Source organism: Nematolebias whitei, chromosome 16, assembly GCF_014905685.2.
Source record: "Nematolebias whitei isolate Nwh7 chromosome 16, NemWhi1, whole genome shotgun sequence".
NCBI classification, from domain to species: Eukaryota; Metazoa; Chordata; class Actinopteri; order Cyprinodontiformes; family Rivulidae; genus Nematolebias; species Nematolebias whitei.
In genome coordinates this window covers 1,289,449-1,303,651 of record NC_056513.1, presented here as the reverse complement: position 1 = coordinate 1,303,651, position 14,203 = coordinate 1,289,449, and the positions used below count along the sequence as shown (strand labels likewise).

The 14,203-nt window shown below is 44.7% G+C and overlaps 2 protein-coding genes across 2 annotated transcripts in view; one reads left to right on the top strand and one right to left on the bottom strand.

The window, feature by feature from the left end:
- psip1a (PC4 and SFRS1 interacting protein 1a) overlaps positions 1-5,493 on the top strand; it is a 15,168-nt gene extending 9,675 nt beyond the window's left edge. The window contains exons 12-17 of the mRNA XM_037690040.1: positions 971-1,020; positions 1,161-1,231; positions 1,996-2,097; positions 2,166-2,367; positions 4,033-4,120; positions 5,142-5,493. Coding sequence (XP_037545968.1) covers positions 971-1,020; positions 1,161-1,231; positions 1,996-2,097; positions 2,166-2,367; positions 4,033-4,120; positions 5,142-5,163 — 535 coding nt within the window. The 3' untranslated portion in view covers positions 5,164-5,493. The remainder of the gene's footprint in view (positions 1-970; positions 1,021-1,160; positions 1,232-1,995; positions 2,098-2,165; positions 2,368-4,032; positions 4,121-5,141) is intronic.
- Positions 5,494-5,995: 502 nt separating this feature from the next.
- Positions 5,996-11,185, bottom strand: snapc3 (small nuclear RNA activating complex, polypeptide 3; the record flags this gene model as incomplete). The annotated part of the gene is given in 8 exon segments (XM_037690038.1): positions 5,996-6,143; positions 6,218-6,325; positions 8,459-8,617; positions 10,282-10,364; positions 10,484-10,633; positions 10,710-10,814; positions 10,941-11,022; positions 11,102-11,185. Coding segments are annotated over 8 exon segments (919 nt in total), but the record flags the coding sequence as incomplete, so codon positions are not given.
- Positions 11,186-14,203: the final 3,018 nt, after the last annotated feature.

Below are 14,203 nucleotides of genomic sequence, written 5' to 3'. Positions count from 1 at the left end.
TATCAAATATACTCGATGTATCAAATATACTCGATGTATCAAATATAATCGATGTATCGAAGATACTCGATGTATCAAATATACTCGATGTATCGAATATACTCGATGTATCGAAGATACTCGATGTATCGAAGATACTCGATGTATCGAGCATGCTCGATGCTTCACGAGTTTTTCCATTGACGGTTAAAATGGCTCCATCACAACCATTGAGTTACTAAACTTGAAAATCTGTGTAGTTCTTTTTCTCCCGTCTGCTCAACTGCACGCGGCCCCTCACGTGCTGCTTCACACACGCTAATGTCATGAAGGCGGTGCACCTGAAGAGTATTATTATTTAATACGTGTAAAAGTCTAAAAGATGAACTTAAATAAATGTAAATAGTTAATTTTTAGACATTTAGTAGCGTTACAGCTGTTTGTTAATAAATGTGCCTGTGTGACAACTGGGACTAAGCCTTGACTTAGAAATATATTTTTGTTATTACTTTATGGAAAGAATAAAAATATCGAGATATAAATCGTATATCGCCATTCATCTTAAAAAATATTGAGATATTAATTTTGGTCCATGTCGCCCAGCTCTAGAGCAGAGTAAGTAAAGACGCAGCAGAGAGAGGACAAGGTCAGTTTGTCCTCCAGCTGTCTGAGCCTATAGCAGCAGAACTACGGGACAGCTCAGGAAACCCAAGCCGACCCTAACTATAGGATTTATAAAAAGGAAAGTCTTAATCCCAGTCTTCAAACTGGACAATGTGTCAGCCTCATGGACAGAAACTGGAAGTTGGTTCCACAAGAGAGGAGCCTGAGAACTGAAAGATCTGCCTCCCATTCTGCTGCTGGAAACTCTAGGAACCACAAGTAAACCTGCAGTCTGAGAGTGAAGTGCTCTGTTAGGAAAATATGGAACAATATTAGATTTATAAAATAATTAAGATTTGTGATGTGGGGGGTCCTTCCTGTTTTTCAGACCTGTCAAAGATGAGGTGAAGAAATCTGACGCAGCGCCCAAGAAAAAGGGTAATTATGGCCCGCAGTGTTTATATGTACAATAAAATGCTGTTTGTGGCTTGACTTGGTCGTAGTCGTGAGTTTTAGCTTGTTCCTTTTAGAAAGCTGGAGAGTAATTTTATTTAACATTTCCATCATTTGTTTTTCAGAAATGCCGACAGACTTAATTCTCCAGAAACTCCACAGTGAGATCAAACTTTCACTGAAAATTGACAACCCCGTAAGTTTTCTTATTCGCTGGCACAGAACAAGAACATCGTTCGTCTTCGTCAGTTTTTCTTGTTTTAACAACGAACTGAGGAGAAAACTTGACTCTACTTCATCGGGGTTTGAACTTTGTATCAAATGCACTAGAACTGAGCGTGCATGTGTACATGTACGTTTTTTATAGACGGAAAATCAAATGGAAACTTTTACGAAGGGATCAAAATGAGAACGCAGCAGCACAGACGGGTTCTCCGTGTTCTGTTACTGATGTCTTAATCAGGAAGTGTCTCGTGGCTTCATCCAGACGTGACGGAGCAGAAGACCTGGAGACAGTGAACCACCATAGATTTAAAGTATTCTTGTTTTGCTGTAAATAAATTACCATGCTAACTCTGCTGCGGTGCACACAACCGTTATCCCGTGTGATTTTATAACTGACGGGTAAACTTGATGGCTGAGCCACTTCCTCGTCAGCTTCTTCTAACTGGGTGTAAAGAATTCTGGTGTTGGTGTTTATGGTGCGTGAGCCGTTTATTCCGTGTATTTAAATCTCCGGCACAGTAAGGGACAGCTAAACCTCCAGAAGGCGACGTGTCATTTAATAAGAAGCCGTTTTCTAATAGTTTTTTACTCGGGCTGTTTTATTGTGAAAAGCAGATGAACAGCTGTTTATTTAATTGCATCCTTCAGTTTTAAAGTCTGATAAATAGGAAGTAGTTGAAAGTCTGTTTCAACCTTTCCCCTCTTCTTCTTGGCCCTCTGGCGTCACCTTGTCAGGACATTCAGAAGTGTTTGGACGCGTTGGATGAGTTGGGAGCTCTGCAGGTCACAACCCAGCACCTGCAGAAACACAGTGAACTCATCGCAACGTTAAAAAAGGTAAAGTATTAAAAGCAGAATGAAATCGTGAAGTAAAGTGGAAACGAATCGTTCTGTCCTGGTCGTAGATCCGGAGGTTCAAGGCCAGCCAGGATGTCGTGGACAAGGCCACCATGCTGTACAACAAGTTTAAAAGCATGTTTCTTGTCGGTGAAGGGGACTGCGTGCTCAGCCAGGTGCTCAACAAGTCTTTAGCTGAACAACGGCAGCACGAGGACGCCAAGAGAGGAGCCCTGAAGAGAGCGGAGCACGTGAAGGACACCAACACAGGTACCGTTCATCTGGACCGCTGCTGACGGCACCACCAGCACAACTACACCCGAGCTTGTAAAATGTTGGACGTGGAGAACGTCCCCCACAACAACAACAACATGTGTAATAGTTTATACAGTCACTGCTAATGGCAGAAAAAATGGCATTTAAAAAAAATCTTGTGCAATTTAAACATTCAGTTACGTTAAATACATTAAAATATATATTGAAGAAAAAGTTATAAAAGTAGAATTAAAGATACATTTTATTGATCTGTGCAGAAACCCTGAACAAAAACAACTTTTACACAAACTAAATGTAAACCTTGAGTTCATTTTTAATGTTGACATCGATATGATGAACATACAGAGACAGTTCATTAAAAACATTTGATTTGAAATACAGACTCTGGTACTGGTACCGGTACCGGTACTGATACAGGTACTGGTACGTGCTGGTACCTGTACTGGTACTGGTACGTGCTGGTACCTGTACTGGTACTGGTACCGGTACTGGTACTGTCTCAGGCTGCCCTGAACTTCTCAAAAGCTTCTAGAATTTCTTGCAACGTTTGGAAACGTTCTCTGTTTCCAGGCTTTTGTCTCAGAAGCTCCTGGTCCAGTTTGAAACTCATCAAACAGTCTGTGGGACAGTTTGTCTTCAGTCTGTGGGACAGTTTGTCTTCAGTCTGTGGGACAGTTTGTCTTCAGTCTGTGGGACAGAGTTTGGCTTCCTGGACACCTGGACAGGTCTCCAGTCCTTCTCGGGGACACCTGGACAGATCTCCAGTCCTTCTCAGGGACACCTGGACAGGTCTCCAGTCCTTCTCAGGGACACCTGGACAGGTCTCCAGTCCTTCTCAGGGACACCTGGAGACAAACGTTGTACAAGTTGAGTTTTGGGGTCAACCCAATTCAAAATGGCTGCCACAGCAGATGTTGAGCTGCAGCTGTTTCCTTGACAACATAATTCTGAGTGCGACGTCTCATGTCGTTATTTTGAAGGTTTGACCGTAACTTTAGATGAACTCAGTTTAAACTCTGACATAAATTAATTCCTTTTTCTTTAAAATACTCAGTTTGTTTGTTTATTGTTGAGCGCACGTCACGTGCACATCACGTCTACCAACAACGTTTGACAGCAAGAAGGCCCTAAAGACAATGGAAGGAGTAATATTCATTATCATTTATTGAAGGTAGGACTCAGACAGATGTTGGAGCAGCAGTAAAACAGCTGGAAACATTTGTATCAGGTGAATGACCTCGACTAAAACTTGTTGACCACACGTGTTAAAAACATCATAGGATTATTTTCTGTTGCAGCAAAGTGAAATAGTTTTATTAGAAACAAACTTGTTCTGTTGAGAAATGAAGGCGTTGCATCATGAGGTTCTGCTCGTTGTGATGAATCCATCATCTCCAGTAAGTTCTGTCAGAGGCCGACTGGGCGTCCTCCGGTGGTGTCACGGGTCTCTGTGGTCGACCTGCTCTGACACTGGCTCCAGACTTGCAGCCCCATCCTCTCTTGTGCACGTCGTCTCACCAAGTGAAAGGTCTTTTCTTTTCAGCTGTGAAGCATGCCAAACTGGTGGAAAATGGTCCTAATCCCAGTAACCTTCAGAGAGCAGCGTGCGTCATCACATGCGCTCAGACTCTTAACAGAGGTTCTTTCACTGACCTACAGACAAGATGACCAACGGCTACGTGAGTCCCGAGGAGAAGAAGCAGGAGGCGGAGAAGCACGAAGACGCCTCAGCTGGAGAACATCTCAGGTAGTTCAGCCACAGCTGCTTCGTCGCACCGTGAACGTTGATCCTGACGTGCGTCGTGTCGATGGAACTGATCGTCTCTTGGCTCTAGTTGCACCAACACTTTTATTAGAACTCCAGTCTCTCTGAAGACGCTGCTCATCGTTCAGTCACGTCTCCACTGAAACAGAACGCTCTGGTTAACGCACCTCGTTTTGTCAACATCTGCCCAAAGTAAAAGTTGCTCAACTAAAATAAACATGCAGCAACACTTAAAACATATAAAAACCATTAAGTAGCTGCGTGTAACAGCCGCCGACACGTTTGTCCTCCCCGACTTTATAAACGTTCGTAAAATCATCACGTGACAGATTTCCATCGTCTGTAAGACTGAGGTGGAGGAAGACGACGTGTTTTGTTGTGGTCTTTTAAACCCGTCCAATCTAATTTAACTGGGATTAAACTGGTGCTGCTTTCAACCAGTAGAGACCAGGGTCACCGTCTGAGCCAATCAGAGCAGAGCGGGGGCGGAGCCTGCTGTCTGGTTCACGGTGAGCAGCAGAGACGAACCGCAGGTGAAGCTCACCTGCAGCCAAGGACACACTGGTATAATGGGAGTAATGGTAGGGGACACGCTGCCTTGGAACGAAATGATCGTTTTAGGGAGGAAATCTGTCGTAAATAAAAAAACATATTTTATTTAAATGTCTGAGCTATTTTATTACACATAGTTTTAGATAAATATATCTATTTAATCGGATATATTTAAATAAAATATTTTATTCCACTTGCCTGAAGAAAGAGATCTGCTGCTGTAAGGAAATGATCCATTTTAAAACATGTCATGTGACGGCACTGGGGGAGTGACCTGTTAACGTCACGTGTTAGAGCGATGAGCGGCAGACGTCCAGCAGCCGTGAGTCGAGCTTTACGGCTGCTTTAAACGAGTCGTCGTCGTTCTTCTGGCTCTCTTAATAACCAGAACTTCAAATATGTTCTCCTGTTTAGAAATAAAGTCTTATCAGCTGTTCTTGTCTGTCACCAGTGCTTCAAAGGAGTCCGCCTGAGTGTTGCGCCGGCCTGAAGAAGTGGAGATTTGCTGCTGTAAGAAAGTGCAGTCCAGTTTTCTGAACATTTGTCACTTTTGCTGCTGAAAGATTTTTGTGCATCAACCACCCACTCCACGTGTTGCTGCATACTCTATTTTTGTACTCGACGCCTCGTCTAGCTGCTGCGGATGTACTGGATTCATGTTTGAAGTCAAAATGTTTGCAGCGCCTCAATGTTGACGCTCACAGGAAACGCTTCGAACCTTCTGGCTCCTTTTCCATTTCAACTGAAATAACAATATTTAGGGTCCCCTGGTTTCTTCTGGACCAAAGCGTAGCTCGACCGTACCGACAGATGTGTGCTAGTAGCTGCTTTAACTATAATAATGGATGTTTCATAGCTCTTTAATGCTGGTGCACAAAGGAAAGGAAGTTTGCCAAAGTTCCAACGAGATGCTTTATTTTCAACCACGTCTGTTTAGGGTTTCCTTTAACATAGATGTAAATAAGATTTATTTTTTGTTTCTGTCTTAACTTCTTTCACCATCCAGTAATAAAGTGGTAGATATGCTACGTCTTTTGTCTCTTACTGTTTAACTCATTGTACAGAATGAACTTGAGTAAACATGACCAACTTCCAGCATTCAGAAACACCTGATCACACGGGGAGAAGTACTGAACTCATTTTTATTTTAAAATACTGCAAAGAAAGTTGTAGTCAGGAGACTTCACTTGAGCAACACAGCAATAAATTAATTTTTATTTACAGCCACCAAAACACCTTCAGTAAACGTTACTGACACAAAAACCATTACCCATGAACACCTGGGCACCTGAGCATTAAAGCCCATCAGTTAAATGCGCCTCTGTCGACGTAGGGATACGCCAAGAACTCTCCCAGCTTGTTGCCCTGAGCGTCGTAGTGCAGCATCCGGAAACACTTGTCGCAGAACACACACGGGTCGCTGGGGGCGAACTCGTCGTTGGTGGTGTACCACCTACAAAACGAGATGACCGATGAGCTCTGAAAAGTTGGTGATTGTTGGTCGTGAAACTCCAGCCTTGGACCCACCTGCCGATAAAGACGTGGCAAACGGCACACTTCCGAGTCAGAGACCTGTGTTTGTGAGTGAGGAGTGGGTACAGCTTCTTGTCCAAGCAGTCGTTACCGTGCACCAGCCTGAAATGCAAAACACAAGAGTCTCTGGGAGACCGGAGCTGGATATTTGTGTTGCATTTGTGAAGAATTACTTTAGTGTGCACTTACCCAGTTTCCATGAACTGTACTCCAGCTCTGGGCTGTGAACATCCATTGATGCAAGCACGCCCAGTATGACTTTAAAATCCAGTAAAACGGTCTAATCCATCTGACAGTGACGCACTTTGTTCAAAATCTTCCATTAGAACTTCACAGTTATTGAGTTTGGGGTATTAACTGACAAAAGTCAACAACCCTTAGGTTGTGGTTTGTCATGCACGGTTTGATGTCGGCTTGTTCAATGGAAGCTCACAAACGCCTAGCTCAGACAAAAAACCTTATTCACAATTAGACACAGTTGCACGGTTCTTTAAGACCCAAATTTGTAGAACCTAAAGCATTTCATCTACTTGCACACAAGTAAATCAACAGTGACAACGGGCCCCCATACTCACGGAGCACCCCCCACAGTGGACCCCGAGGAAGACGATCAAACACCTTCTCCAAGTCCACAAACTGCATAGACTGGATGGGCCAACTCCCATGACTCCTCGAGGGCCCTAGTGAGGGTAAAGAGTTGATCCAGTGTTCCACGGCCAGGACAGAACCCACATTGTTCCTCCTGGATCTGAGGTTCGACCAACGATCTGACTCTTCTCTAGTACCCCTGAATAGACCTTACCAGGGGGGCTAAGGAGAGTGATGCCCCTGTAATTGGGGAACCACCACCCCAGTCTGCCAATCCAGTGACACTGCCCCCGATGTCCACGCGACGTTGCAGAGGCAACCAAGACAGCCCCACAACGTCCAGAGCCTGAAGGAAAACAGGCGAATCTCATCCACTCCAGAGCCCTGCCGCCGCGGAGCTTTGTAACGACCTCGGCCACAGTTATGGACAGACCAACCCTGAAGTCCCCCCGACTCCGCTTCCTCCCTGGAAGACGTGCCGGTGGGATCAAGAAGTATTCCTTCCACTTCTCGATGGCATCACTGGTTGAGCTCAACAGCACCCCACCTTCACTGAACACAGTGTTAGTAAAGTGCTGCTTTTCCCTGGGGCGGCTGTGGCTGAGTGGTCAGAGCAGTCGTCCTCCAATGGGAGAGTTGGGGGTTCAATTCCACCAGCAGTTACATTTTGAAGTGTCCCTGGACAAGACACTGAACCCTCATTGCCTCCGATGTGTCCCATCAATTCAACAACTGAGTTGTGGAACAAGGTCCACTCTGACGGAATGTCCCCCACCTCAGCTGGGATGTGGTTAAAGCTCTCCCAGAGGTGTTAAAGATCTTTCCGACGGGTTCTTCTGCTTCCTCACTCTACATATTTGGGTCTAGTGGGTCTGTCCAGCATCTTCTCCCTCCATCTAACCCAACCCACTACAGGTGGTGATCAGCTGACAGCTCCTCTCTTCACCCGAGTGTCCAAAACAAACGGCCACAAATCAGATGACACGTCTATGAAGTCGATCATCGATCTAAGACGTCCTGGTGCCAGGAGCACTGATGGACACCCTGATGTTCCAACATGGTGTCTCATGGACAAACTGTGACCAGACAGAAGTCCAACAACAGAACACGCTCGGGTTCAGGTCTGAGGCCGTTCCTCCCAATCACGCCCCTCCAGGTCACACTGTCGTTACCCACGTGAGCATTAAAGTCCCCCACCAGAATAAAGGAGTCCCCAGCTGGAACACCTTCCAGCCCCCCTGCCAAGAAGGCCAGACACACTGAACTGTCGTTTAGCGCATAGGCACAAACAAGTGGGAGGCCGCGCCCTCACCCAAAGGCGAAGTGAAGCCACCCTCTCATCTACCGGGGAAACGACACATGCACCAAGTCGGGGGGCTAAGAGTAGACCCACACCAGCATTTGACTCCATATTTGAAGAAGAAAAAGTTTTGTATCTGCTACGCCAGCTGGTCTGACGTGTGAACTTGTACTAAACTTACCTGTTGCACATTTGTTTAAGTTCTCTAAAACGTTAGCGTGACAGACGGACCTTAACATGGATGAAAACACACGAGCAGAAGCATCATCCCTCCTGACTTCTGTGTTGGGTGATCACAGGAGGGGGTGCGTGGTGAAAACTTTGGGACCAAAAACTGGAGCACCAACCTGACGTCTGTGATGATGACGAGATGTTCGCAGTCTCCCTGATGGCAGTAGAGGTATGGGTATCCCACTTTTACTGTGAGATCCACAAACCGAGTGTCCTCCATCTTGGCCTGGCTGAACGAGGGGAAGTTGTGCGCCTTCGCCCACTTGATGGTGGTCCTGAATCAGAAAAGCAAAGATGATTACATTTACAGTTTTCTTAAAAATCAGTGAAATATTAAACTGAATATTAATACAATTATTTTAAACCATTATTTCTAAGCTTGTGGTAAATCTTGTGGCTGCTCCTTCGTCAGGGGTCGCCACAGTGAACTATGAAGACTTGGTGACTGTTGTTACTCCAGATGTTCTTCCTGACACAGAGGCTGTGGTAGCTCGGTGTCTGGTTGTGTCAGGAAGAACATCTGGAGTAAATATAATAACCGAGACTTCGTGGGACTTAGTTGGGTGTGGTGACCCCTGAAGAAGGAGCAGCTGAAAGAAGAAAAACTGACTGGTATTTAAACAGGAAATGAAACGAGTCACTCCAAACTTGAAACATTTGTCAGGTCGCATCAACGGTCATGAGGTTCTCACACGCATGACTACGTAATCAGTGACTGGAAGAGTGGTTTTGTGGATTCGTTGGAGACATAGCCAGAAGTCAGATCTGCAGAATTCATGAAATATACATTTTAACTGTACTTTACAGGTTCTAAATTAATGAACACTTGAATGAGTCAATCAGTGAAAGACAGCCTGAGGCTCTGTGAACTGTTCAAATTCAGAAAACCATGTGCAGGAGCACAAGACTTTCAGGCTAGTCTGAAGACCCTGCCTTCGTAGACTGTTCAACAACACATTGATTCTTCTCCAAGTTCTCCTGTGTTTAGGATGGTCCTGTTACATGATCCAAATGTGGCCAAACTTCAGCTATCTGGCAGATTTAACTCAAACACTTTGGTGGACAGAGCAGTTCCTCATCAACTCAGTAACTGCAAACACTCCCAGGTGTTGTGCTCTAAAACAAACCATCACATCCGTGAGTGCCCGAGGCTCAGTGGGATTAACTTGTAGAAATAAAGTGGAATGAAAAACATAAAGAAGAGTCAGACTTTAAGTTTCAGTAACTGTACCGTCATGACCTTTAACCTTTGACCTGCCAGTGAAGCATAAAGAAGGTAGACTTGTTTATTTTCCATAACTATAATATTATAAACTGAGGTACAGTAGTCCCTCAATTATCGCGGGGGAGCCGTACCCTGAATTCAGACTCAGAGTTTCTTTATTGTTGTTCCACCTCATGTGGTACATGTGGTGGACCGAAATTATGTTCACAGGGTCCCAGTTACGTCCAACAATAAAAGGTCAAAGAAAAACAGTAATAACATCTAATAATAATAAGTAATAAGCCCTGCGATAGGTGAAAAACTGCAAAGTAGGACTAGTACTAGTAAGTAGTTTATTTTAGTGTATATATATATATATATATATATATAAACACAGGCATTTTAAACCCTTCTTCCCACGTTCATGCAATATTCTAAACAATGTTTCTAAACGCTCTAAAGGAGCACAGATCATGACTTCAGCTCTCTGCCACCTGCAAGCGCTCTTGGCCACGCCCACTTCTCCGCTCTGCACAGTGAACAGCTGATCAGCTGCAGCAGGAAGTTCATCCTGCAGTGTGGGCTGCACCAAGGTGCAGGAGGTGCCAACATGTCACTTACATGCTGTGATTCTCTGCATGCAGTATTTTTGGACACTTTATTTATTTTAAATCTCTGATGAGGTGAAAGACCCACAAGATGTTGACAGGTGTAAAGTCGAGCTCTGAAACTTACATGCTGATGTCCTGACACTCAGCAAACCTCATGTCGTTGTAGAAAACTCCCTCAAAGAAAAAGAACGCCGATTTGAAATGATCCTGAAACATCAAAAACCTTTGCTGGTTACACGACCATCAGCTTTTAATGAACGTTCATGAATGGAAGTGCTGTCACGGGACGTGCTGTGTTACACGCATGCACCGTGTGGGGGGGTTACTTTGCTGATGAAGTCTGGAGCCATGTCTGGGGTCTGGCTGAACTCGCCGCTCACATGCAGGTCGCTGACGCAGCAAATGGCGTCCCTGAGCTCAGCCAGGCTGTGGGAGCCGGTCATCAGCAGCGTCATGTGGGGCCTGACGTAGTTGAACTGGGGAACGTTCACAAAGAGCATTCAGGAACGAAGAAGACCAAACGACCAAGGCACTTTGATGAAAAGAGCTCACTTTCTCAAAAACAGCCGGGTAGTAGACGTTGATGGTTAAAATGAGTTCTCCTTCTGGGAGAACATCAGCCTGCGTCTCTGGCGTCCTGCCGACGGTTAGTCGTTCCTGGGGATCAGAACGGTGCATGTTGCTTTAAATGTTAGAGAAACGTGCTCAGTGTGTACACGCGACAGAGACTTGGTGGATAATAATTAACAACGAGTTCTCTTCGGTGACGCCCAGTTCACCTACCAGTTCATCGGCGTAGAGGTCGTGCCGGTTCTTGTGCATCATGTTCCGAGAAGCTTTGCGATCCTCCCTTCTTTTTCTGTCACTGGTTAAAAAAACACCGACTTTGTGTCACTGAACAATCTGACACGAGGAATTTTCTCCACCGGTGTGTAAAGTCTTACATTAGAGTTTTCAGCTGGGGGTTCGGAGGCACGACTTCAGCGTCTGGCTGCTCGTCCTCGGCATGGCACCGAACTGAACCAACACTTGACAGGAACAGAAAGATTCTCACATTATCATCATCAGACGGGAAACCTTAACCAGAGATCTCGTGGACCTTTGGTGTAATTTACATTATTCTCTTCTTACTGCAGCTCAGTCTTTGCAACAAAATACAGGTTTGAAAGAAAAATACTACTTTAATTTAATGTCTGATGCTGTAAATGTATATACTCTATTATTTAATATTTCTTTCCCAGAATAATGTACACGAGCGTACTGAAGTTACAATGTTATGCTTTTGGTAGAACATAAAAAAATACATTTTATGGTCATTTTGTTGTCCCGGGTTTACACAATTTATATTTATGTTAATGATTCAACACTGAAAAAACTTCTCCAAGTTTTTTTGTTCAAAGGAACAAAAGACAAAGTTAAGTGCATTTTACACCAACTTCAAATTAAATTGGCATAGTTGAACCAAATATACAACGTAGACAATACATTTTTTACTGACACAACCTGAAGCTATAAAAGTGGATCAATTAGTGCATTTCTTGTTAATGTTTTACAATCGAAGGTAAAAGCCAGACTTGAGTTATCTACATAGAAATCAACCTTAGTGTACACACCGATGTTGAAAAAAACTTTCTACCCGACTTGGATTATAGACACATAATTGACAGACATGCTTGTGAGGACGTCCTTCGTAAGGTGGACACAGTTTCTCTCTATTGTATTTAGTATTTATTCATTTATTTGATCTCTTTTACCTTCTTTTATTCTCGCTGTGTTTTTAATTTGCACTGATTTATTGTGTCCTGTTTTTAATCTTGTTTTGTCTTGTGAAGCACCTTGGTCAATGCAAGGCGTTGTTGGAAGGTGCTATAGAAATAAAGTTTATTATTATTAGCTTTGTTACAAACGCTCCTTGTACAACATCAAGGTCACCTCTACTCTTTAAATGGCTTCTCTACATCACACTCCTGGTGAAATCCACTGGTTTACCCTCATTTATAAGCCGTTGCTGGTTACTCACCTCCATATTTATTCCATATATAAATGGTTGCTATGGCGGCACACAGAAGGTGCAGCGGCTTCTCAAGCTCTCGGGTTTAAGCCTTACTTTAATTCCTGTGAGGCTGTTTAAGGCGCTGGTTCGGTGCTGGACTTGCGGCTCAGGTACAGCTCAAACGAGCTGATGGCCAGTTCGGTTTAGTTCTGAAATCCACACTCGGCGGACGGCGGCTCCTGAGGACAATGGAACGGAGCAGCAGAGGGCGAGGAGCGACGGTCAAGAGGAAGACACGTTGGCCCAGCTGAAGGCTAGAAAAACCACTGAGTCCTGCTCTCTTTCTGGCCACTGTCCCCTCACTGGATAACAAAGTGGACTTGTTACATCTGAGGATGAGTGTTTGTACAGAGATGAAGAACTGTGCTGTTATTTGCCTAACGGAAACCTCAGCCTTCCAGATCAACGGTCTTCAGTTATTCTGAGCGGATCGTGACCATCGATGGGGAAAAACACGAGGGGGAGGACTCTCTGTGTTCGTGAACGAAGGAAGCTGCGGAGAGCTGGACTTGGGAGCTCAGTCCTGAGGAGCTTCTGTGGTGGAGAGCGTTGTCTGCAGCTGCATCACCGTGTGGCACGGCAGCCTCACTGCTGCTGAGAGGACGGCTCTGCAGAGGGAGGCTGCGACTGTGCTCCTGCCACCTCGGACCTCTACACATCACGATGCAGGGGGAAGGCGCTCCACATCATGAAGGACTCCACTCATCCTGCACACAGTCTGTTCCATCCCCTCGAGCAGGCGGCTGAGGAGCAGAGCAGCTGTCAGACAGCTGAGCTCGAGCTGCACTTTATTAATAATAATAATAATAATGTGTTGTCATCGTTGTATGTTCCCATGCCATGGAAAAATTGGCTCTCTGCATTTAACCTGTCCACCACCAGGTGGAGCAGTGGGTGGCCTTTGGAGGCTCCTGGGAGCAACTGGGGAGACACCACGATGTCTGGGATCGAACCCACGAGTCAGCTGCCCTGCCCCTACACCAATTCAGCCTCATCTTACTTTTTTTTTTAACTTTATTTATTTACCCACACACGTGTATATGTGTGTGTGTAAATGTCAATCAATCAATCAATAATAACTTTATTTCAGACACACATGGTCCATACTAGTAAACAAAAAATAAAAAAAAGATAACACCAACAAAACACAATAAAAAATAAAATGTTCATCCATTGCCAGATAAATTAAGGTGCCAGTGATTGCACAGACTAGGAAAGAAGCTAACGGAGCGTTGTACGGGGTGGTCAGATATAAATGATGCTACTTACAGAGGCTGTTAGCCTACACACATCTGTACATAAGGTTTCGAAGCACAGCAGCACAACTCGGTACGTTGGCATTTACAAACATCTGTCTGGCACTACTCCATCGCGGCACCTTAAGCAGCGTCCTGGTGCCAACATTGTACCCACTTGAAGTTTATGCATCCTGCTTTTATTCTGTAATGAGCCACAGGTGGGCAGTTTACACTGGAGTACATTATGCTTTAAAGAGTGCAGCTTTTACAGATACTGAGCACTCAGAGAACTTCCCAAGAAGCATATCAGCTTGTAAGGATTGCATACAAGGCTGTCTGTCAATGTCCCGTCAACAGACAGTACCAAGTATTTCACCTCCTCACTGACTTGCAGGATGCTGCCAGACAGAGCGATCAGGGAAAGATAGTTCAGTGTCCTCTTTGCTCCTCACAATCATGAGGTTACTCTTTTATGCATATATTTAAAAAGTCCAGTCCTTACTGAGAGCAAACCCTTAACAGCTGCTGCACACCAGCACGATAAGGACAAAAGATTACAAGATCGTCAGCATACATCAGGTGGTTGATGGTTCTATTGCCAACCCAACAGCCAGTCCTACATTGATTCAACAGCTTAGATAAATCATCCATATACACGTTAAATAAGCAAGGAGACAAAACGCTGCCTTGTCGCACACCATTACCCCCGTACAAAGAAGATGATACAGATGTTCCCACTTTATACGCAGACCGGT